The 23,187-nt window shown below is 42.3% G+C and overlaps 1 protein-coding gene across 4 annotated transcripts in view; it reads left to right on the top strand.

The window, feature by feature from the left end:
• Positions 1-16,151, top strand: part of tmem63c (transmembrane protein 63C) — a 41,566-nt gene extending 25,415 nt beyond the window's left edge. For 2 of the 4 annotated variants that reach the window (XR_013932066.1, XR_013932067.1), the window contains exons 15-24: positions 1,199-1,305; positions 2,042-2,128; positions 2,310-2,375; positions 2,476-2,638; positions 2,809-2,914; positions 3,933-4,100; positions 4,525-4,637; positions 11,059-11,133; positions 13,521-15,521; positions 15,560-16,151. Coding sequence is in view for 1 of the 4 variants with exons in the window: in XM_080413331.1 (XP_080269457.1) it covers positions 1,199-1,305; positions 2,042-2,128; positions 2,310-2,375; positions 2,476-2,638; positions 2,809-2,914; positions 3,933-4,100; positions 4,525-4,637; positions 11,059-11,133; positions 13,521-13,745 (1,110 nt within the window). In the remaining 3 variants the exon portion in view is untranslated. Of the gene's footprint in view, positions 1-1,198; positions 1,306-2,041; positions 2,129-2,309; positions 2,376-2,475; positions 2,639-2,808; positions 2,915-3,932; positions 4,101-4,524; positions 4,638-11,058; positions 11,134-13,520 lie in introns of all 4 variants that reach the window. The other 2 variants (XR_013932065.1, XM_080413331.1) reach the window with 2 other exon arrangements.
• The last annotated feature ends 7,036 nt before the right edge of the window (positions 16,152-23,187 follow it).

The following is a 23,187-nucleotide window of genomic DNA, read 5'->3' as shown; positions in this document are numbered from 1 at the left end:
TCCAGCTCTTTATAAAATAGAAAATGCATTTTTGTTTCAGTTTCAGTTTCATTTCCAATTTTATCCAATCAGGATAGAGAACTCAATCAGGATATAGATTAAACAAGTGAAATTGGAAGTGATGACACTAAGAAATGAGCAGGCAAAATTGGAACTGGAACACTATAAAAATGAAGCTTAAAAGTGGGTACTTTCTCCTGATTGGCTGAGATTTTGACACCTACCGGAAAATGTATTTTCTGTTTATTAAAGAGCTGGAGAGACGGGGAGACTCCTGTTACTGCACAAACACTCTATAGCAATGATTACTATCACAATATAGAGCTTTAACCTTTTAACAAAATACTTTTTGTTTTAACCCAAAAATATCACTTTAAAGGTAGGGTAAGTGATTTGCAATTATTCAAATAATTGCAAAATGGGTCTATGTTCTGATAGAGCTCGTTACTATAGAGTGTCCTGTCCATATAAAGAGTCTCCATGTCTCTCCAGCTCTTTATAAAACCGAAAATGTATTTTGTAGTTTTTTTTTTTTTTTTTTTAGTTTCATTTCCAATTTTATCCAACCAGGACAGAGAACTCAATCAGGATATAGATTAAACAAGTGAAATTGGAAGTGATGACACTAAGAAATGAGCAGACAAAATTTTAACTGGAACACTATACAAATTAAGCTTAAAAATTGGTACTTTCTCCTGATTGGCTGAGATTTTGACACCTACCGAAAAATGTATTTTCTGTTTATTAAAGAGCTGGAGAGACAGGGAGACATCTGTTACTGAACAAACACTCTATAGCAATGATTACTATCAGAATATAGTATTTCAACCTTTTAACAAAATACTTTTTGTTTTAACCAAAAAATATCACTTACCCTACCTTTAATACCCTACCTTTAAGTGGAATGGTTATTGTGAAAAATATACCAGTGAAAGATATAAAAAATTACTTCTGTTTAATTGAGAATGTTACACAATATGACTTTAATGTAATGGTGGCCATAGACTGCATGGGCTTGCCACACAGAGGAATGCATCATGAGAATAAATATTGTTGTTTCTAGAGACTATAATAACCATCAACTGAAATGTACCTCAGAAGAGAGACAGTGTTCCTTTAACACAGCTTGTCCTTCCGTGCTACAACTCAATTAAGTGATGTTCCTCACATTCTTTCGTACTGTTTGGTCTCCACACAGAACCCAGTCATTACTCAGTTCCTCCCTACCCTCCTCCTCTGGGCGTTCTCCGTGCTCCTGCCCTTCATCGTTTACTACTCTGCCTTCTTTGAATCCCACTGGACCAGGTAGTCAGAAACCACTGTTAACAGCTCTCTCTCGTGCTCTCTCTCTCTCTCCAGCATCTCTCTCTCTAGCATCTCTCTCTCTCTCTCTCTCTCTCTCTCTCTCTCTCTCTCTCTCTCTCCAGCATATCTCTCTCTCTCCAGCATCTCTCTCTCTCCAGCATCTCTCTCTCTCTCCAGCATATCTCTCTGCCTTCTGAAATGGAAATATCTGTTCCTCGCTTCTTAAAATTGATAGTTCAAATGTTTGTCTCGGTTATTCCACTCAAATGTCCGCCCCCCTCCCCTCTCTCTCTCTCTCTCTCTCTCTCTCTCTCTCTCTCTCTGTGTCAGTCTCCTAGCATTATTATTATTCTAGGCAGGTTGTCATAGAGATGTGCATGTGGGGATAATGATATGCACAGTTAGTCGCCATGCACTGAAGGAGCAGAACAACTGTGCACAAGGAGACAACCTCAGCAGCACCCAGCGTCTCTGAGCACCCTTTCTTTAAATAACCACCCCCACAAATGTGCTGTGCAAGCGCCATGTATGAAGCTGAATGCAAATCAACCGTTGACTGGTGTAAAAACCATAGCTTGTGCTAATTATCCCAGCTATAAAGCCCTTGACTTCTGATTACAACACGTACAGTATACAGTAGGCCTATATAAAGTATGTGTATAGTTACCATTAAGTGTGCAAGAATGCATGTTTTTCTATGAATCCTCACTGATTTGTTGTATTTGTATTGGAACAGATCGGGCGAGAACCAGATAACGATGCACAAGTGCTTCTTATTGCTGGTGTTCATGGTGATCATCCTTCCATCACTTGGCCTGTCCAGGTACGACTAGCACTTAGTTAGTAGTTAGGCTTTGCTTGTATTGTTTTTCTAATTGCAGTAGTAGTAGAAGTACTCTAATAGTTGACTTGAGAGTCATTCTTTAAATGTTTCGCTCAACTAGAGGCTTTAGTTGTTAAAAGTAGGTGGAAACAATTAAATAAATATTGTATTCTGTCTGTAGCTTGGATCTGTTCTTCAGATGGCTCTTTGATGTCAATTTCTTGGAAGAGAAGGAAGTCAAATTCCAGTAAGACTACCTTATTTATCAGGGGATAAACACCTACACTTCTTATATAGCAACTAAACACACACTTAAATTGAAAGCAAATTATCTCTGTGTGCTGTAGGTGTGTGTTTCTTCCTGACAATGGGGCCTTCTTTGTAAACTACGTGATCACATCCAGTCTGATTGGCACAGCCATGGAGCTGCTCCGTATCCCAGCACTGATTGTCTACGCGCTTCGCCTCTGTTTCGCCAAGTCCCAAGCCGAACGAATTCACGTCAAACGGGTCAGCCAACCATTTCACACTTATCTCACTGTTTTCATGTGGGCTGTGATGGAATGCTGTCTATTGACCGAACACAGTTCTGCGGTTCATACTGTTGCTGTTATGTAAGAAATATTCATGCAGAGATTGCTCAGTCATATTTGTTATTATGTCTGTGTTTTCGCCTGCAGAACCAGGCTTACGAGTTCCAGTTCGGTCTGCAGTACGCCTGGACCATGTGTATCGTTGCTGTCAGTATGACCTACAGCATCACATGTCCCATTATCATGCCCTTCGGTGAGCATATACTCGCTGTGCAGCTTTGCACATTAGTAAAATGTGTGTGTGCGTGCATGGGTGTGTGTGTGTGTGTGTGTGTGTGTGTGTGCGTGTGCATGTGGAGTGTCTCTCCTAACACTGTAACCTCCCTCACCTCTGTTGCCTGCCAGCCGGGTGCAGACTGTGTGAATGTGTTGCCGTAGTCCCAGACGCTCAGACACAGTGAGTTGCGAGCCAGACGCCCACTCCACTCCTGTCTCTGCCCAGAGCTCAACAAGCTGCAATTCACTACTGCCCTCAGATAGTCATGCACAGCCACACCATGCTCTGCTGCCCCTTGTGTTTCAATGTGTGTTCCCCACATTTAAGAGAGTATAACTGACAGGCTGATGGAAGTGGAATACATACTGTATACTAATTAGCCCGTGCGTGCGTGCGTTTTCCTGGCATAGGCCACAGTACATTTTTGGACATATTTGGGACATCTAACCAGCTGATTGGTGAAACATGTCCCCGATCAGATTGTACTGCACCTCCAGTAAAATTCCAGTTAAAACCCTCCAGTTAGGGTTTGGCACGTGTCTGTTAGGTTTGCATTTAGGGTAAGGGTTAAGGTTAAATCGTTGTGGTTATGGTTAATGTTAGGGTAAAGGTTAGCCACATCTGTGACCTCCCCCGGCTTTTGCAGCTTAAACGCAGAAGATGATCTGCTGCTGAGGTGACAGAGGCTGTAAAAAAAATCCACAAGATTACCACCCCGTCTTTACTACAGACATCTCGTTCTCGAGGAACTGGGTCAAAAATACAGTTTCATCCGACACCTCCTCTTCTTGATGGCAATGCTATATGACCAAGTTACAGTACTGGAAGCTAGGTTAGGGTTAGGGGTAAGAGTTAGGTTTAATGTTAGATGGGTTATAGTTAAGGTTAGGGTAAAGGGATATGAAATGAATGTAAGTCAATGCAATGTCCACAAAAGTTAGTAAAACTGTGTGTGTGTGCATGTGCGTGCATTGGTGTGTGATTCTGCTCCCAGGTCTTCTCTACGTGATCCTGAAGCACATGGTGGACAGGTACAACATCTACTATGCATACGTTCCTACCAGGCTCAGCCGTCACATCCACAGAGCAGCCATCAGCCAGGTCATAGTGGCTCCCATCCTCGGCATGTTCTGGCTTCTCTTCTTCTCCGTCCTTCGACTTGGTACTTCCTTGTTCCAATCCATTGGTTCTCAAAGTGGGGTTCGGCAAACCCCAGGGGTCCTTGGGGGGGGGGGGGTACCAGGGGGGTCCCATTAAAATTGGTTAATAAAGCGTTACAATCATTTTAAGGGGGAAGACCACTAATTTTCAACATTGAACTATGTCTTTAATACACCTTAGAGCTGTTGTGTGGAAATAAGAAAAAAGTCCCCCCCCCTTCTGTGTTGCCTAGAAAAGGATAATTGATTGAGGTCATGTGATCAGTGACATACGCAGGGTGTACTTTTGGCTCCGCCCCCTCAGCCAAAAGTACACCCTGCGAACCACTGTTCTAATCCATACACATGTAGTTTCATTATAATGTCATACAGTATATCCATGATGTGCATTTTGGTAAAAGAAACTTGGGTCTTTTTATATTCCAGGCGCTATGCATGCCATCACCCTGTTCACCTTGGTGTCCCTCCTCGCCTGCGTTGCCTCTTCCCTCCTTGGCGTGTGCCTTAGGAAGCAGCTGGACAAGTCAACAAGTTATCAGGTCAGCAATGGAAATACAGTACATGCTTCTGGAAAGCACTTTGTCACATACAGTATGTGATGTTTTAATAACCCATGCAATCCGGGGAAAGCATCTGTGTCATTTTAAGATTTCTTTGGCTATTAACACATTCCATGCCAGAGTTTAATATCATAATGTGCCAGCGATTTATTGCTGTTTTTTTCACGTTGCCACAGACCTCGCTAAATACCTACTGTAAGATCGCGCGTTCAACTGTTTGTAGACACACAGGGTAGCTGTGTGAGTGGCCCAGAGAAGACCGTTTCAATCGGCGATCGTCCATTTTGCAGTAGTCGCAGTTTCTATTAAACAGCGTTCAGCGCGGAGAAAAACAACAGCCGAGATAATGGCGGATTAGGGGAAGCTTTAGAGCGGCGGCGGATGGGAACGAAAATCTTCGATTGACATTTCCGTTTCCTTTTTCCGGTGTGCTACAATGAAATGTGTCACTGCGAGGGAGGCCTACAATGAAATGTGTCACTGCGAGGGAGGCCTACAATGAAATGTGTCACTGCGAGGGAGGCCTACAATGAAATGTGTCACTGCGAGGAAAAAAAAAGAAAAAAAGACCACTTCGCGTAGAACTACGCGACTGGCACGCTGCACAATTATTTAGGTTCGCGTAGAACTACGCAATTGGCACGCAATGTGTTAAAAGAATAGCAGATATATACGAGCTTGTAGATCTGTTTGGGTTTTTTTTTTATTGTGAAAATGTATGCAAATCTTTGAATATACAGTATATATATGTTATTTCTTTTAAGCGAACATTTTTTAACTCAAATTGAACCACTGATAAAAGAAACAAACGTTTTTTCAAAAAACTGTTAGGATTCAAAAGACATTCGTAGACTCCCCAGATTTGAGTTAAAATGTTTGCTTTAAAAATGTGCACAACTTTTCACGATTTAAAAAGAAATGGCAGATCTACAAGCTCATAGCGATTATACCACAGTTTTCATTACCAATATTTATGATTGGCTATCAAGACAATGAGGACATAAGCGTATTATTAAAGTTTATTCCACAAAGAAAACATAGTTTATTCCTTTCCCTTTCTAGCACATCCAAGCTCCTTGTTTGTTTAAGTGGTATAAAGGGCTTATTCTGCCCATTTGGGGTGATCTGAGGTGCAAACTGGTCATCAGGTTATTGGTTCACTGTTATGAACTGTTATAATTTTTGCCCAGTAGCAAATTCTGGTCAACATTAAAGGTAGGGCAAGTTATATTTTTTGTTAAAAGGTGAAAGCACTATTTTCTGATAGTAATTGCTATAAAGTGTTCAGTAACAGAGTCTCCCCATCTCTCCAGCTCTTCAGTAAACAGAAGAAAAAAAAATCGGCTCGGTTGCAAAATTTCAGCCATTCTGGAGAGAGTACCCATTTATCAGCTTCATCCCAGTGTTCCAGTTTTGTCTGCTCATTTCTTTGTGTCAGCACATCCAATTTCACTTGTTTAATCTGTATCCTGTCTGAGTTCTCCATCCTGATTGGATAAAATTGGAATCCCGACCTGAAAATGCATTTGCTGTATAATAAAGAGCTGGAGAGACATGGAGACTCCTGTTACTGAACACACACTATAGTAATGAGTACTATCAGAATATAGAGCTATTTAACACTTATTTTAACCAAAGAATCACTTAGCCTACCTTTAACTTTGACCCTGACAGCCATTGCTAAGTCACAGGTATAATAACGTAAATAAGACAGAGGTATACATTTTATAGTGGGTGCTGTTATCGGGAGATGCAGTCTTGGCACTCAGTAGAATCTACATTAGAATCTCTGAGCCAATCAAAATGTGACACAGGGGTGGCGCAGTGGTAAAGTCACTGCCCACCACTACGGTTGTGGTTGTGGGTTCGAATACACGTGGTGCAACCGGTTTTGTCGAGCGTCTACACGAACATTTGGTCATTGCACGTAATACTGACAGAGAGAGAGGGCGGGAGGAGTAGATCGAAGGCTCTACGTCCTCCTGGTGGGGGCTCTTCGCTGGCAGGTGAGTCGGTAAGATATGACAGCAGTGACAACATAGAAATGTGTGTGGGGAGGAATTCATTGGCATAACGAGTTATTAGCGACTAAATTGAGGAGAAAAAGGGTTAAAAATTTTTTTTTAAATCACACTGGAACTAATTGTGATATGATGAATAATAAATGAACATGACTAGATTAACTTGAACTCATTCAGTGCCATTGACGTCGCCGACGTCATAATTTTTTTTATTTATTATTATTATTATTATTATTTTTTGAAAAAAAGATGTTCAGAACCCAAGATATCATGATTTGAAGATTTCCTGCTCCATTCACTTCTTGTTTAACATCTTACTGAAAAAGGCTGTATCTCGCTTCCTAAGCACTTTTTTTTTACGATGTATTTTTGGCTCTGGCACTCAGAGCCAAACTGCCAGAAATAAGTCAGGCACTGAATGAGTTAAGTTTGATTGTTAGTCCATCCTTCCTTCCTGTGCAGAGGATGTAGATAATGAATAGGCTATGTTCAGACTGGCAGCCCAAATCCAATTTTTGCCTATCCAGAATCAGATGTCCCCAGCCTAGGAGAACCAAGGCACAACATGAGTGCGAGGGACTTCCCTCTCTCTGACTCCCCAAAATCCAATCGATCAATTTTGTCCACCGTCCCTTGACCTACAGTACTGTACATCTTGAACTATACTAGACTCTTTCCTCTCTAGCGCCACGCAATCAGCAATCAAATACCCACTGTCACGGAAATAAAAACAGGGACACGTACCACGCACTGCAGGCTCCTCTTGAATTCCTCCAGCAACACAAGTTCACGCAACTAAGTGAAATCCTTAGTCTCGGTGCCATGACCCCACTAGAGCCCTGCATTAGGGTTTGGATCCTGCAGGTCCCGCGGGACCCAGCGCAAATGTTGCAGGAGTGGCTGGTTTTTAAATGCCTGCGGGCAGGAATGGGTGGTCAAAAAAAACATGTGGGTTCCGCAAAGTCCTGCACCGTCCCGCAATAGACCAGATGTAGTGCACCTGAAGCATGTGTGGTTGTGCTTTACGTTAGCTTGATATGAATACATTTATATTATGGCTAAATGTAGAGGAGAACGTCATTTCAAAACGGGTATGTGCATGATGCATCTATTTAGTAATAATAACCTACTGCCAAGCAGTGAGTCCAGCTTTAGCCCACTGTGTCGCTGTCCGTGGTGCTGTAATGGCAGTCTCTCTGTGTCTCTCTCTCTGTCAGTCTGTCTGTCTCTCTCTCACTCTCGCTCTCACTCTTTCATTCTGTGTTTCCGTTTGTTTTTGGGTCCCAATGAAAATATTCCAGGATTATGCAGGACTAGATGGTAATATTGCGGGATTATGGAGGACTAAAACATTTTTTCACTTAAATTTTTAGAAATGAACTGCGGGCAGTTAGAAATGAAACCAGTGCGGGTGGGAATGGTCAGAAATCCAGCAGGAGTGGGGCTAAGAATAATGTACCATTTATAAAATAAAATGCATTTGACATTATTTTGATTGCCTGTTTTCTTACCCTCCCTAAATTTATAACAGTAGATTTTACAAGTGCATAATCCAAACCAAGCTCCAGGGACAGACTACTACATACGTCCTGATTTTCTACTTACTTACGCTGTACCAAAACAGCCCTGTAGGCCAGTGTAAAGCAGCCACAATATTTTCAACTGCACCAAAGTATAAATAAATCCATCTCCGCTTCTCTGGATGCAGGAGCAAGTGCCACATATCTGCTGACATCAAAGCTGTCCTGAGGGGAATGGACAGGTGTGGTACTCTAGAGCAGGGCTACTCAACTTAAAGGCTACTCAACTTAACTCTTTGACTGCCCTTGACTCGATAACGCGTCAATAGCTACTTTGTCCAGTTGGCCGTCGACGCGTTCGACGCGCTGGACGCGCGTTCATTGTTTAATCTCTGATTGCGCTATGCTGCTTAATATTCAATGTTATTTTCGAGTTCCACTTACTTCACCCACATCTGCATCCGGTTTCATGACCTGGATTCCGTTTCCGGTTTTTGATTTTTTCCCCCGGTCATTTTCGTAAATAGGTAAACAAACGTTTTTTCACACGGTATAACAAACAAACGGACAGGTTCTCTTCTATAATCTATGGTCTGGGTGACGATCAGTCATCGCCGTCGTGTATCACATCGTAATTTTGGCCGATCAGACAATCTGAGACCACGTCACATCCGTTTTCATGTATTTCCCTGTTTAATCTCTCAAGACAGTGAGCCAACGACCTGATCAAGCTGTCATGTGCTGCTCTCTAGTGGCGGATTTGTGCTGTGTCTTTAAATTATGTGTCTTTAAATTATTTTCATGAAAAAAAATCAAAATATAAAAATAAAAAAACACGAAAATTGCTGGCACTGGGGGAGTACTTTATGAAAATACTCTGGCAGTCAAAGAGTTAAAGGGGCTACACCATGAATTTACCTTTTTTTTATATATTCTCCCCAGTGTCCCTTGTACTAAATTTTTTTTTTTTAAACACTGTCTGAACAGGCCATTTCACATTTTCCCCATGGTGATGTCACCATGGGGACCTCATTTTAATAGTGCCGCCCCCTCAATTTCAGTCTCCACCTCCCTTATTGTTTACAACCGGTGCCATTGGCTGTATTCTAATGAGGGCGGGGAAAAGCGGTGAGGAGGGCGGGGGGAGGTGATGATTGACAGACAACGCCCCTCTGCCCAAAGAGGACGTTTTAGTATTGCAGCTGTTGTTGTTTAGGCTTAAACCTGTATAAAACGTATTAAGGGACAATATTTATATAAAATAAATATGTTTAAAATTCATGGTGTAGTCCCTTTAAGATGGCTTAGGGAGGGTAACATTTTCAGACTTACGTAAATCCAATTTCCTACACTTAATTCAATTCTTGAACAGAGAGGGATTTCCCCGAATCTGTAACACAATTATCCAATTTATCTCCATCCTATTCATACAATGAAAGCTGGTGACCAAAATAAAAACACATACTTTACCTCCCACGACTTACAGCACAAACTGCACTAAGGATCCCGGTTGAGCCCCCAATTCATGTCACGGCTCCAGCCTAGCGGAACCGTCTCTGCCCCTGTTCCCTGTCTCTAACTCCCCAAAATCACCAGCAACCAGAAGGTTCATGCTTAAAAACCACTCAGCTCCTGGGCATACAGCATATGAGACATCAGGGTGGGCTAACAGCAAAATAAACTAAACAGAAAACCAAACATTACCTAGGCCAAAATAATATGAACAAATACAACAGTTAATCTAACTCCTAATCAGGAAAACAGCAGAAATAGGTGAGCCAAAACAAACGCTGCCCACCTCTACCCAAACCCTGGTGTTAAATCATTAACAGCCTCAGCCTGTTCATTGTAACTACAGTCGGTACAATGAACAGAGAAAGTGGCATGGCTGCTGTCAGTGTGGCTGGGAGAGGAGAGGGAAGCCTGAGGAGCTGGGGACAACAAGCGTCTTATACCCCTCCACTGGAAGGCTGGAACCAATCAGCTCCTGGGCACCGCTTATACACTCAACTACTCAATCAGTCCAACACCCAGTGGCGTAACGCAGAATCACGGGGCCTCCCCGCGGGAGTTTCACGTGAGGCCCACGCGCGCGCGTGCATGTGCGTGCACAGCCTGCGCCCGTGCGCGAAAAATTTCGGGTCTAATTCGGGTCTAATTCGGTTCTATTTGACCAATATAAATCAACTTTTTTCTTTTTTTTTGCTGTAAAAATATTTGTATCAGCGCAGGCGGGGCCCCCCCCTGCTGGTGGCCCCCCCGCACCGCATCGCTTGCTACCCCTCCGTTACGCCACTGCCAACACCCCTGCAGCACACTACACCCAGACAGAAGCAGAGACAATGACACAGAACAGGGACACAGAACAGATTTACGGCACAAACATCAGATTTGAACCACATTCCTACTGTAGGTGGTTTGAAATGCAATTCAAATCTGATTTCTAAAGATGTGTCTCAGTCTGTACACTTGGACATTGAAGCCTGATTCATACTTCGACATTTGACGGTATCACTTGCTGTAAATAGCCGATCTACAAATTCATAACACGCGCGTTGTGAACTTGTAGATTGGCTATTTGTGGCAATCACCACAGTATACAGTAAGTTTAAGTTAAGCACTACTCACGCCTATGTTGTTTCAGTATGTCGTTACCACAGCAACCAATGCAGATAGGTCGACGATGACTGATTACACAAATCTGATCTGATTACTTGCAAATAACAAGTGTGTATAGTCAGTCCTAAAGATCATATTTCAGAAACAAATCCGATTTGCCTTCAGTCTGAGCAAAGTCTTAGAGGAACCAACTTGTCCTTCTTTCTGCCAGTCACTTCTGAATCCTGTCTTTTGTTCCAGATGTCTGACCAGCCAGCAGAGGAGACGTCGGCTGACCCAGAGAGAAGCACTGTGACTTCCACCACTGCCTCTAGTGTACATACAATACTGCATTTTTCACTACTAATCCAAAACAAATATCGTAACCACCCTGCCCTATATTCTACGACAAATAGCCGATCTACAAGATTCTAGATCCGCTATTTTTGCTATTTGTTTGTTTTTTGGGGGGGATTTGTTTTTGGAAAATCTTTGCCTTTTAATGACATGCCCAAAATAGGGATGCCAGATTGAAAGTGGTTAAATCGTTCTGTATCTGGTGATCATCTTAGCAACCAGGGGCCTGTTCCTCGAAAGGTGAATTAAATAAGCCTGGATTTAAGTCAAATCCAGGCTTGACAAAGTCGGGTCCGTATAGCCTGGTTTATTCGGTTCCTGGAACGCCAAGCCAGGCTGAAAAGGAGCGACTTTGTCGAGCTAGGCCTTGTCAAGCCAGGCTGTGTCGAGCCAGGATAATGAAGCCAGGCTTCACTTATTTCTATAAAAGACCATGAAAGTCGATAGCAGAATCCTTGAACTTGACCAATCATGGAGCCCAAAACCAGAGCGGCGTTCTTCTCTGTGGCTGAACAGCAGCACTGCAGCAGCTCATGGAATCTTACAAGGAAGTAAAATTTATAATAAGCAAGAAAGGAAACACGGCCGCAATAAATATAGATCCAGGGAGAAAGCGTGGCAAAGTATTGCCGACAAATTAAATGCACAAGTTGTCCAAAAATATGCAATTAATTTATATACAAATCCATAAATATATAATTCAGTTAGGTTTAAACATAAGGAGTTTAAGTGAATGTTGGAATTATAATTATAAACACAATTTTCTAATTTCAAATTTCTAAAATCGAAGATCTACAAGGGAAAAGCTTGCCTTTTGGCGGCCGGGGGTCCATGGTCCACGGGGGTCAACGGGGGTCCGGGAGTACACGGGGTGCCGGGCCCCCCGTGTACTCCCGGACCCCCGTTGACCCCCAACAGAGGTCTGGGGTATACGGGGGTCCACGGGGGCGGGGGTCCACGGGGGTCCGGAGGTCCATGGGGGTCCGGGGGTCCACGGGGGTCCGGAGGTCCATGGGGGTCCGGGGGTCCATGGGGGTCCATGGGGGTCCACGGGGGTCCGGAGGTCCATGGGGGTCCACGGGGGTCCGGAGGTACACAGGGGGCCGGGGGTACACGGGGGTCCGGAGGTACACAGGGGGCCGGGGATACACGGGGGTCCGGGGGTCCACGGGGGCGGGGGTCCATGGGGGGCTGGGGACCCCCGGCCGCCATAAGACAAAAACATTTCGGGCTTGTAGATCTTTGATTTTCGCATAAGAATTGAATAAGTGAAAAAAAACTCATTGGTTTATGATTGGAGTCATTGGACTAACAGCTATTTCACAAAACTTGAAGAACAAGGCACTGGATTAATAAAGCTTGGCTGTTAGCCTGCTCCTGACCAGGCTAACTTCACAGCTAAATTGCCATGGTAACTAAGCTAGGCTTGCTTCAATTCTCTTTTGAGGAATCGGATAAGGCTAAACTTAGCCAGGGTGAACTGGCTAAACTAATCTTCAAGATAATTCACCTTTTGAGGAACCGACTCAGCTCTAATCCTGGCTAAATTAAGCCAGGATAGGTGGTAAAGCCAGGCTTTAGCTCTAATTCACCTTTTGAGGAACAGGCCCCAGGTGTGTAGCAACTAAAGCAACTAAGCCACAAGAGGACGTGGTTTACCGTTTCACACTCCCTCCAAACGACAGATTCGGTGCGTCCTCCACAGGATCGTTGTTTAGTATTTTAAAAGAAAAGAAAAAGAGGGTAAAATGATTGGCTACTCTAAATAAAAATAAATAAATAAAACTGAATCAGGATTCCAATCTGCTGCACCGCGTAACCCTAACCCAATTGCCAACAACTTTTTTTTCATTTGTTTCTGTAAACCATAATTGTTGAATGTTGACGTTTCTTAACCAAAAATATGTTTCATATCAATATTTGTAGATGCGGACCATGTCGACTCAACACGGTCCATGTGAGAACTAACCCTAGGCGTAGTCTCTTTGGCAATTGTTTTGTTTTGGTGGTGTCTTGAGACTATGTGCAGTCCTGGGAACACATCTAAGTTAGTTTCAAGCTCTTGTTGTGGTATACAGTTGCCTGGGAACTTGGGGCATCTTATTTTGGAGCTTTATTGATATGGCTATAGAAATAAATCAGGATGGACCTGTCCTCCAAGTTGTACAAAACAAATCCCTGAATATTTGACATTAAAGGTATATAATGTACTTTTTAGGCAACAGAGTAGACCATTACTCCACAGTCATAGCAGATTTAAAAGAAACAATGAAAACAACTGAATCATTATCTCATACACTGTAGCATTGATATGATTTTAGCCACTAACATACAGAATGACTTGTGTGTCAATCTCCCTTCCCCAGCTGTTTGTGGCATCTGTGTTGCTAGAACCAGAGTTGAGCTTGACCCCCATGCCCTCTCCAGCACACCAGAGCTACGGTGCCATGGCCAGTGCTCAGAGCTCCGGTCACTCTCCCGCAGACGAAGAGGAAGAGGAACAGGCCAAGACCCATGAAACCGAGCTCCAGGACCCCCCTGACCCGCACTATTCCAGCCAACTCATGGACAGCCCAGTGGGCTACCAGTAACGCCAGATTCCCGCCTGCTAATGTCCCTGTGTCCTTTATGTGGGAAACACACAGAGAGCTAAATGCCACAATGCTGCATTTTCGCCACTGACCTCAGAATCCAACCCAGCTGCCTCAGACCCCTCACACTGGATTTGGGCTGGTTGAGAAAGTCCCTTTGAAAGTCTTAAGAACCTGTGGTTGGAAGGAAATCCCTCCTGGGGATAGACTTACTGTATGAGAGCAGGATGCCTGTGGACCTCAAAGTCTCAAAAACATGTCCTAAAGCTGTCTTATGACCATTAACCACCATGCATTAGGATACTGTACATCTGTGTGTACATTTACCTCTATGTTTTAGATTCACTTTTATTCCATCTTTGAGGCCTAATTTGTGTGGGCTGGGTAAACCACACTGAATGTGACCTGGCTGGAGTTTCCTTTGTGTAGGTAGACAGAGACACATGTCCACGACCACATGAGGTGAGGGGACAGTTCCCATTGGAGCGGGTGGTGCAGGCTTGCCCCAGCAGACCGACAGAGTGGTCTTGGCGTGGGCGGACCTGGATCTTCTGTGGCACAGCTCTGGGTGGCAGAGGGTGAGGGCAACACCATGAGAAGCCATCTGCAGTGAGAGTGGAGACAGACGGAGGGCAGAATGGAACTCAAGAGACGTAATCTACACAAAATCTCTACAGAGGCACAAGAAGCCTGACTATACCTAAAGCTTGTTGTTATTTATTACCATTTTGAGGTTGCTATTTTTGCTATTTATCCAAATTGACGGTTGTATGTAATGTAATCAATATTGTGCTTTGGGTTTGGGTTGGGAGTTTGATTATTCTATTTGTAGAGCCGTCTCATCTAGTTTGACATTATGATCTGAGTTAAATATGGCCATGCATTCATATTTTAAGCAACTTGAGAAATAAGTCATCAGAGGTCTATTCAAATCAGCCAATCTTAACGATGGTTGCCATGGTCGAGGTAGCAGAGTCAATTACTCGATAGCACTGGTGTGTCCCCTCAATCTCTATTGGCACTACAGTTGGGATTGTCCATATGTATGCTAGATGTGTGAACACAGCCAGATTACATTGCATAGTTTTTTTTTTACTTATAATAATACTTAAATTATACGCATATTCTGGCATCCCAACAATTTTCAGAAATATAAATTGACCTGGAGTTTGATCTTGAAGGGAATGATTTCAGGAGAACAGGACTAAACATGCCAATTAAACAATTAGTCATGCAAATTTACTATCATAATTAATTTAGTTTTTTTGCTGTTCTCTTTCGTCTCTTTTTGATTATTGATACATCATATTATTCTCACAATTCTTATGACAGCTAAAAAGAATCACAACAGTAAAAATACTAACCAAATTGAAAGGTGAATTCAACCGCATGTTGACTTGACAGTGTCTGTTTAACAAGAGGGATTGTCCCTATGCATTCTTCTCAAGGTCATAAGTTCTATGACTAAACATACTGATCTCACAATTTACAATAACATGCTGATATTTGCTAATTTTGCCCTCCCAGGCGAGGTGAAGGTTTCCATGTCAACCTGAATGTAAACCGAATGTGGTTTGTTAACACGCTGTCTTGCTGTGCCTTGAAGAAAAACTCCCTTTTGTCTGACAATCCAGCATGGCCTGACATATGCTGCATGGACTGAATTTGAAGAGCAGGGAAACCAGGGATATGGACTTAAAAACAAACACACCTTTTGACAACCCAGATCAGGTCACCCAGTGACTAGTTTGTATTGCATATAGAGGCAAGCAGTAGGCTCCTCTAAGGATATTGCATATAGAGGCAAGCAGTAGGCTCCTCTAATGATATTAACTAATTTGTTTTTGAGTATTGGCTCATCTCAGATGTGCCATGGCAAAAATATATTTATATATATTTAAATTATTTCATTATTTGTCTTTTATTTTGTAACGTTTTTTGAGGGGGATGGATCTGTGGCTCAAGGTGCCTTTTCATGGATGTCACTCAGTGTCTTTGCGGTGCTTAACTGCTGCGTTCTGTGATTACAAAAGCCAAGTTCTAAGCAGAGATAAATCATTTTGAAAGTTGTCTAACCAGTGTCTCTTTTCTATCTTCCCTTTTATTCTCTTTTCTATCTTTCCTTTCATGATTTTAACTTACAATATCCCCATGTTTAATTGCAATTCAGCCATTGACAACATGACCCTTAATGGTTTCCCCCCACAGCATCTCTAACAATAGAAAAGCTATTGTGTTGTAAAGTAAATTGAGCAGTACTTCAAAGTCGGTAACTATAAATGTGAACCAGTGCAAGAAATGCCAGGCAGTGACCCAAAGTTACAAGTTCATTCTGCTGTTTGCAAAGTCATAAAGGGTTTTATGTGATTTTAATCACATATTTGTGTGTAATGTCAATATACAGTAGCCTGCATACTGTATTTTTAGTATTTAAATTCATGTTTCTGAAATGTATCCCTTGGGAGCAATTTTTCAGTTGTGGTTTATGAACTGAAGGGACTGTTACAGTGTCTTACAAAATTAAAGTTATTTGTTCCATGTGAAGAACAATGGAAATTTGGTTTCTGCTGAACACAATAGCTGACAATAGAAAACAAGAAATGTGGGTAAAGATTCTGTAAATCTATTTGAAGGATGGATCAGAAATCTTCCCAAGGGATCAGTTTCTGAGCTGCCCAATTGTGCTCTGGTTTCTGCTTTAAAAGTCTATCAGAATCATTTTGTCCTGAAAAATACAACATAGATTGGTTTCTATAATGCTCGTATGAATTGACTAGACCACTGCGATCGTTTGCAAAGAGTAAAAAATTGTGTCACGAAGAATCAAGAGAACTGAATTTTCATGGTCCCTAGTAGGAAATGTTAGATTTAATGCTTAATTTGCTTTGCTGTACATCTGCCATTTCTGTTCACATACTGAAATCATTGCTGTAGACTTTGCTATGTCTATTTGGAGATTCAGTGGTTTTTCCAGACTTTGTCTTGCTGGTAAACTGGTAAATCTTAACTTCTTAATATAGATTTCTCAGAATCATTGACTTGCAGTAAAATGAGGACAAACATTGCCCAGCCAGCTGTAAATGTGGGTTGTTATTTCTCCAAGGTTGAGGTTAAGGACCAGCTCGTGATTGACCCCCGTCAGCCTGACAGATTTTCATCTGTCAAAAAGTGCTGTAATGTGAAATTAAAAAGAAATCAGCTCCTTCCACTCATCCCGTGCCATGAAGTCCTTATAATTCTCCAAAGCTGTGGTCTGCACTCTGCAGGAAGGCAGGTTGAGAGCCAGTGTACAGCTGACAGCATATGGTTAATAGTAGGGGATGTGTTTGCACTTACTGTAACGCTGTATGTTGCTTTCAGGATTGATGTATTGCTTTCTGTCTTTTTGTCCGAAACGCTGGATCATTACTGGCCCTTTGGCGGCGGAGGACGGTAACTGAAACCTAAAGCTCAATTTAAACACACCCGTCCTCCTGGCCACATGTATACACAAGCATGTACTTTTGCTGGCCATGACTCCTTGACTCCTACAAATATGAAGTTGTGAAAGTTGAATGTCAAAACAATTCAAGAATTATCTTTGGGATATGACCCTGTTTTTTGATTGCTGCTTTAGAGGAATCGGTGATGTTCAGGTAAATAACTAAAAACAGTGAACAAGAGGTGAAGCACACAGAGGTATGTTTTATGAAGGTTATTTTATTACATCTTATACCTTTTTGATGATGAAGATTAAGGTCACGGTTCAAGGTCAAGGTGTTTTTTTTTTGTAAGTATTAAGACAGATATTGTTCATTGGAAAAATATAAGCTGGTCGACACCTGTCTGCCACGTAATTATGGCGTGGCGAAGGTGCCAGCCATCTACACTGGGTTTAGCATTTGTCTAGACCATGGACATTAAAAAAGTATGGACAGAGTTACGCCCATAGACTCCACAAACCGCAAATGAAGCCTATTTTTCAGCAATTTCAAATCCGCCATCTTTCTATATCCTATGGACTCGGTAATTAATGTCCATCAGTATTGACATAACGGTATTGACCATCTGTCCTGGAAAGTAGACTTAATCACAGTGAACTATAAAGGTCAGCTGACTGCTACAAAAAAATCACAGTCCCCACAAAAGTTGACCAATCACAGTGACCAACCATACACAGCTCAGCTGAGGCTGCCACACCAATCACAGCACAGACACTTTAGCACTCAGCTGATGCTGCTAACCTCGGCTTTCCGCCATGTGGAAAGCCTGGTTTTCTTTCCGAATTGACCAGTGTGATCTGGTCTAGAGCATGCTTTCCTTGACCGGAAAGCATTAGACTTCCATTCCCAGTGCCTCGGAATCCAATCCCTCTCCCGCCGTTGTTTATTAACCTAATGTACATTAAAATGTGTCGCAAATTATTGTGTTAGGATTAAGGTTCGATTTAGGCATAGTTTTTGTTCAGAATGTTGCAAAGTCCACTAGAGCTGACTCAGCGCTGTTCGAGTTATGTACCGATAGGGACAGAATCGTAATGAATCCCACCACCCCCAGGCAGTGCCAGCGCCAACACGGAGGAAAGCCGGCCAGTGCTATCCTCTTGGAATTATACTTATGCAATGACTAGGGTAAAGGCGTCACAGAAGGGGGAGTTGCCAAGTTACTACGATCGGGTAGGAAAACAACGCACTGCCTTACCAATCGAAGCTCACCTCGTGCTGCTAAGCTCATGGTAGCACATTAGCCCATCTAAAACTTTTAGACGGCAGCCATATTGACGTAAAATAAGGTTGTGTTCCGTTAGTTTAGCAGAGCCATTCCCACGAGTCAACAGGCACAAAACCAGCACCCTGACTCTATTTGACCTGAATAGAAGGAACCTTCATTAATTGGTAATGATGTCAAAATGTGAAAAAGTCTAATTGCTGCTTCGTTCACAAACTGCACACTTATTATCCATACTGTAGCTACAGATGTATTTATTTATTGGTAGACCTTTATTCATCCCGCTGGGGAAATTCTATTTCAGCTTCACCCAGCTGATGGCTGGTCAGATGGTCAAGATTAGCTCAGAAGGTGACCTTCTGATTACCAGACGGCCTCTATCCACTCTACAGCCGCCCTGTAAATTGCAGATTGCCATGCCTTTATAAGACCCGTCTCGTTTCATTTTGACTTTCCTGAGACATTGCGGATCTAATGTTATGAGGTTTCTCTCTTGATCAGACTGGCTGTCTAAAAAACATGCATTAACCAGACCAGAGACCTTAATCTAAAACTGTTCCCTGCCAGAGCTGGGGAGACAAGGCTAATGAATGCAGGAGCTCACTTCCTTGATGAACTGACATTTGAAGCAGTGAGCCTGCATATAAACTAGTCAGGGATCAGCCCCTATGCATACCACAAACCTCATTGGCCCCCAAAGTCACAGCAGATGATCGAAGGGGGCATTGCATGAACCTCTGCCTTCACCTAACAACTGCAATGCAGAGCAGTATTGGCTATGCATGAATGAACATTGGGTTCCCAATAATCCGGGGAACTATTATAGTAAGTTGTTTTTACCAAACAGCAGGCCAGGTGTTAAAGGTAGGGTAAGTGATTTGCAATTATAAAAATAATTGCAAAATGGGTCTATATTCTGATAGTGCTTGTTATTATAGAGTGTCCTGTCCATATAAGGAGTCTCCCATGTCTCTCCAGCTCTTTATTAAACAGAAAATGCATTTTCAGTGCTCTCTGATTGGCTTAAAATGTGTCACCTACCTGAAAATGTACTATTAGTCAGGGGATATTAGCAGAAAAATGTCCAATGTTGGAATAAATTCCTTACCAAAAAAAATCTTCACCAATGTGTTTGTAAAGGTGTCTAGTAACACATCTCACAAAGACTGAAATGCAGTTTCCCTAGGGAAATTTTTGACAGCTCCTGAAAGTTGGGGTACCCACCATAACCTTATATGGGGAAAAAAATATAAATTTAATTCTGTTTTAAGTAGCATGTGAGGGGTCAAACTAGGGTGTTTTTATGATTCTGAATCCATTGCAAGCATTTGTTTTTCACCAAAACCACTCCTCGGGCTAAAAACAGCCCAATCTCAATGGTCTTTTTACACAAAAAGTATACCTGGAAAAGGATGGCTATGGCCGTTTTTAGCCCAAGGAGTGGTTTTGGTGCAAAACAAATGCTTGCAATGGATTCAGAATCATAAAAACACCCTAGTTTGACCCCTCACATGCTACTTAAAACAGAATTAAAATTAGATTTTTTTCCCCGCATAAGGTTATGGTGGGTACCCCAACTTTCAGGAGCTGTCACAAATTCTCCTAGGGAAACTGCATTTCAGTCTTTCTGAGATGTGTTACTAGACACCTTTACAAACACATTGGTGAAGATTTTTTTTGGTAAGGAATTTATTCCAAGATTGTTTTAATATCCCCTGACTATATATTCTGTTTACTAAAGAGCTGGAGAGACCCCTGTGACCGAACAAACGCTTTGTAGCAATGATTACTACATGTCTCACCTACAGTAGACACAGGATCTGACATGAATTTTGACCTGATGATCAAGATTCAATTTCAGCAAAAAGGCAGGCTCTATTAGCTCAAAGGTAAAGATGTCAGCACTTGCGCAGGAAACCGGGTTCAAACCTGGGGTAGAAGAGAAAGTTACTTAGTGCAGCTTTGATTTCTTTAGATATTTTATAGATTTGTGAGTATTTTCTTTACTTTTCTTTTGAGTTGTAGTGTATAGAATGCCAGTGTATAGTCAATGGAAAGAGCAGTTAAGCAATTTAGTAAAGTTGAGAAGGTGCAGGATATGAGCTAATGACTAATTATTTTATTTGAATTATTGGTGCTGGGCTTTATTCTTTATTAGGATCCCCATTGGCTTCCACAAAGTGTTCGCTAGTCTTCCTGGGCTCCTTGATCGCTCCCTATTTAAAGCCCAAGGCAGGAGAAGAGAAGCAGTTCCTCCTGGACGCAGAGATGATGGGCGCAAGCCAACTGGACCCCCATTGAAAAGGGAAGTAACCCTCATGCACAAGATACAAGTGAACTTTGTTCTGATTGTAATTGGATTTTAATTACGGAATCTGTGGCAATAATGACTCTGATCTTACAGTTCTTTTAATGGATTTTAACCCTGGACTGCCTGAAAGGCAACCTACCCCCCTTCCCCCAAACATAGACAGAACCGACGGCCTACACTCCCCTCCTCCCCCCCATATTCCTCTGCTCCTGCTTTAATTAACGATTATTATAAAAGTAAAACGTTTTTGACTTTTTACTTGCTGCCTCATGTTGTTGGTTTTGATGGTTTCCAATGTTAGTCACTCTCTAGAACTGGAGCCAGGCTCATCTGTTACTCACAGCTACTGTGTGGCTTGTCGATCGGCTACCTTCGCTATTTCAGAATTGTTTTGTGAGCTTGTTGATCAGCTTGTATATCGGCTAGAGTCTAGAGACTATAAAATATAGGATCAAATAATCACTTTCAGTAAGTGATTAAAAGTGGGAAAAGGCAACACTCGTGTTGTACAGTATATGACTGTATACCTGTCATTATTTACAGCCTTTTTTGTTGCTGACAATTCTGAAAAAGTGAGTAATAACTGACATTTACCCCCGTCACCCCTGGCAACTGCTACAGTTTGCCTCTGTTGAAAGGTGAATCCCTCTGGGTGTGTTGCACACCGCTCTCCCCTCTCCAGCCCAGATGATTAGAATAGAAAATGTCTCTACCTCCTGCCACAGGCCATATTGTCAGTCCCTAATGGGTCTCAACATGCAAATTTGTATTAATCAGTTGCTCTTGTTTGGTAAACATAATGTTGTTGCTCAAATAGTTCCACGTATCCAAGTATGTTTGCAACATTAACTCTGACCTTCATATTATGTAGTTTTCTTCACATGCTGTGTTGCCCATAGGATTGTTCTTGTTGTGATATTTTGCCACAGTACATTTGCTCATATTGTGGAATTTGCCCTGTGCATTTACCCATCCTAGCTATTAGGAGCCATGGATGCCTGGCACCTGGGGAGCAGTTCAGGGGTTAACCCCTTGAACCTATAGTGTCCCTATTCTGGGGCAAATATTCAGCAGAAATCGCAGATTTACAAGCTCACAGCACATGAGCTTAGACCGGCTTGGTGTAGAGTGAAAAAAGGAGAGGGTCTAGTATAGAGGCAAGGGGGACCCTGGGCAACTAAGAATATAGGGTTTAAGTGTTTGAGTGTCTTGCTCAACAATTTTTTTTGTTGTGTATAATTGTGATATTGATCTCCCTGGGTCTGAAATAAAGATTGATTTGAATTGAATTGAACTGTAAACTGGGTGAGCTAAGGTTGACCTTCCGATGACCTTCTGATCCTAGGCGGCTTCTCTACCCACTCTTTGTCGCGTTGCTTACCGAAAATAACAAATGTTCAACAAAAAAAAACAAAGCAGTTGTTTTCAGCAAGCGACACGGTCATACGTCAAAGTACAAATTAGCCAATACCACAGCGTTGCAAAGGTTTTGCTGGCTGTGCAGTGACAGCTCTGGTGACAGAGCCGGATTTAATTTTTTGTCTTAGATTCATCTTGGTTTGCGAGCCCCCCCCCCATCCTCCTATATGATTTATCAGCTGAGATTGAAGTACCTAGCCCTTCTCTTTCACCAAAACCAAACACTCATACATGCCGCTCTGGACCCTCACAGTTGCCATGACAACGTTCAATCCCCCTTCATTCCAAAACACATTGCAGACTTTCTAAAAATAATGTGTGTTTTCTTTTCTCACAGGCTCTTCTCTAGAGTGTCAGTGTACAACCTTCAGAATCAGCACTCCAGCTCTCAGGGGTGAGTTAGCTGCTGGACCCATAGAGGCCTATACGTATTCCCCGGTTAAAACCAGGGAGCATTCAATGATGTGCTGTGAGCATATGTCCGTAATTTATGTTGTGGTTAACACTATATACTTCATCATATGATGAATAGTGAAAATAGTAGATCTACAAACTCACAAAAGCATTGCATCGCAATGCCTTGTGAGCTTGTAGATCTGCTAATTTCCAATTTTTGGAGAAAAAAAAACGTTTTTTCTATCCATTAGTCACCCCATGGAGACTTATATGTTTTGTTTTTGTCGCATTCCTAAGCCAATAATTTGATGACCGGCAGTGGTTCACAGAGTCTCCTTTGTGTCTCCTACCGGAACTGCTGCCTACCGGTCCACTTGTCATCAAATTATTGGCTTAGGAATGCGACAAAAACAACAAAATATCCATGAATTCAAGTCTCCATGGGGTGACTAATCGATAGAAAAAATATATTTTTGGGGGTGAACTATCCCTTTAAACCTATTAAATACACACTTCATTCACACATTTGGTTAGTGACCTGAGACGAGGCCAGGTCAAAAAAATCTGAAAGCCTCGCCTCAGCAGACGAGTGTTGGCCCCCATATTGCT

Source organism: Gymnoscopelus braueri (assembly GCF_963280865.1).
Source record: "Gymnoscopelus braueri genome assembly, chromosome: 19".
NCBI lineage: Eukaryota > Metazoa > Chordata > Actinopteri > Myctophiformes > Myctophidae > Gymnoscopelus > Gymnoscopelus braueri.
This window is presented reverse-complemented; position numbering and strand designations above follow the sequence as displayed.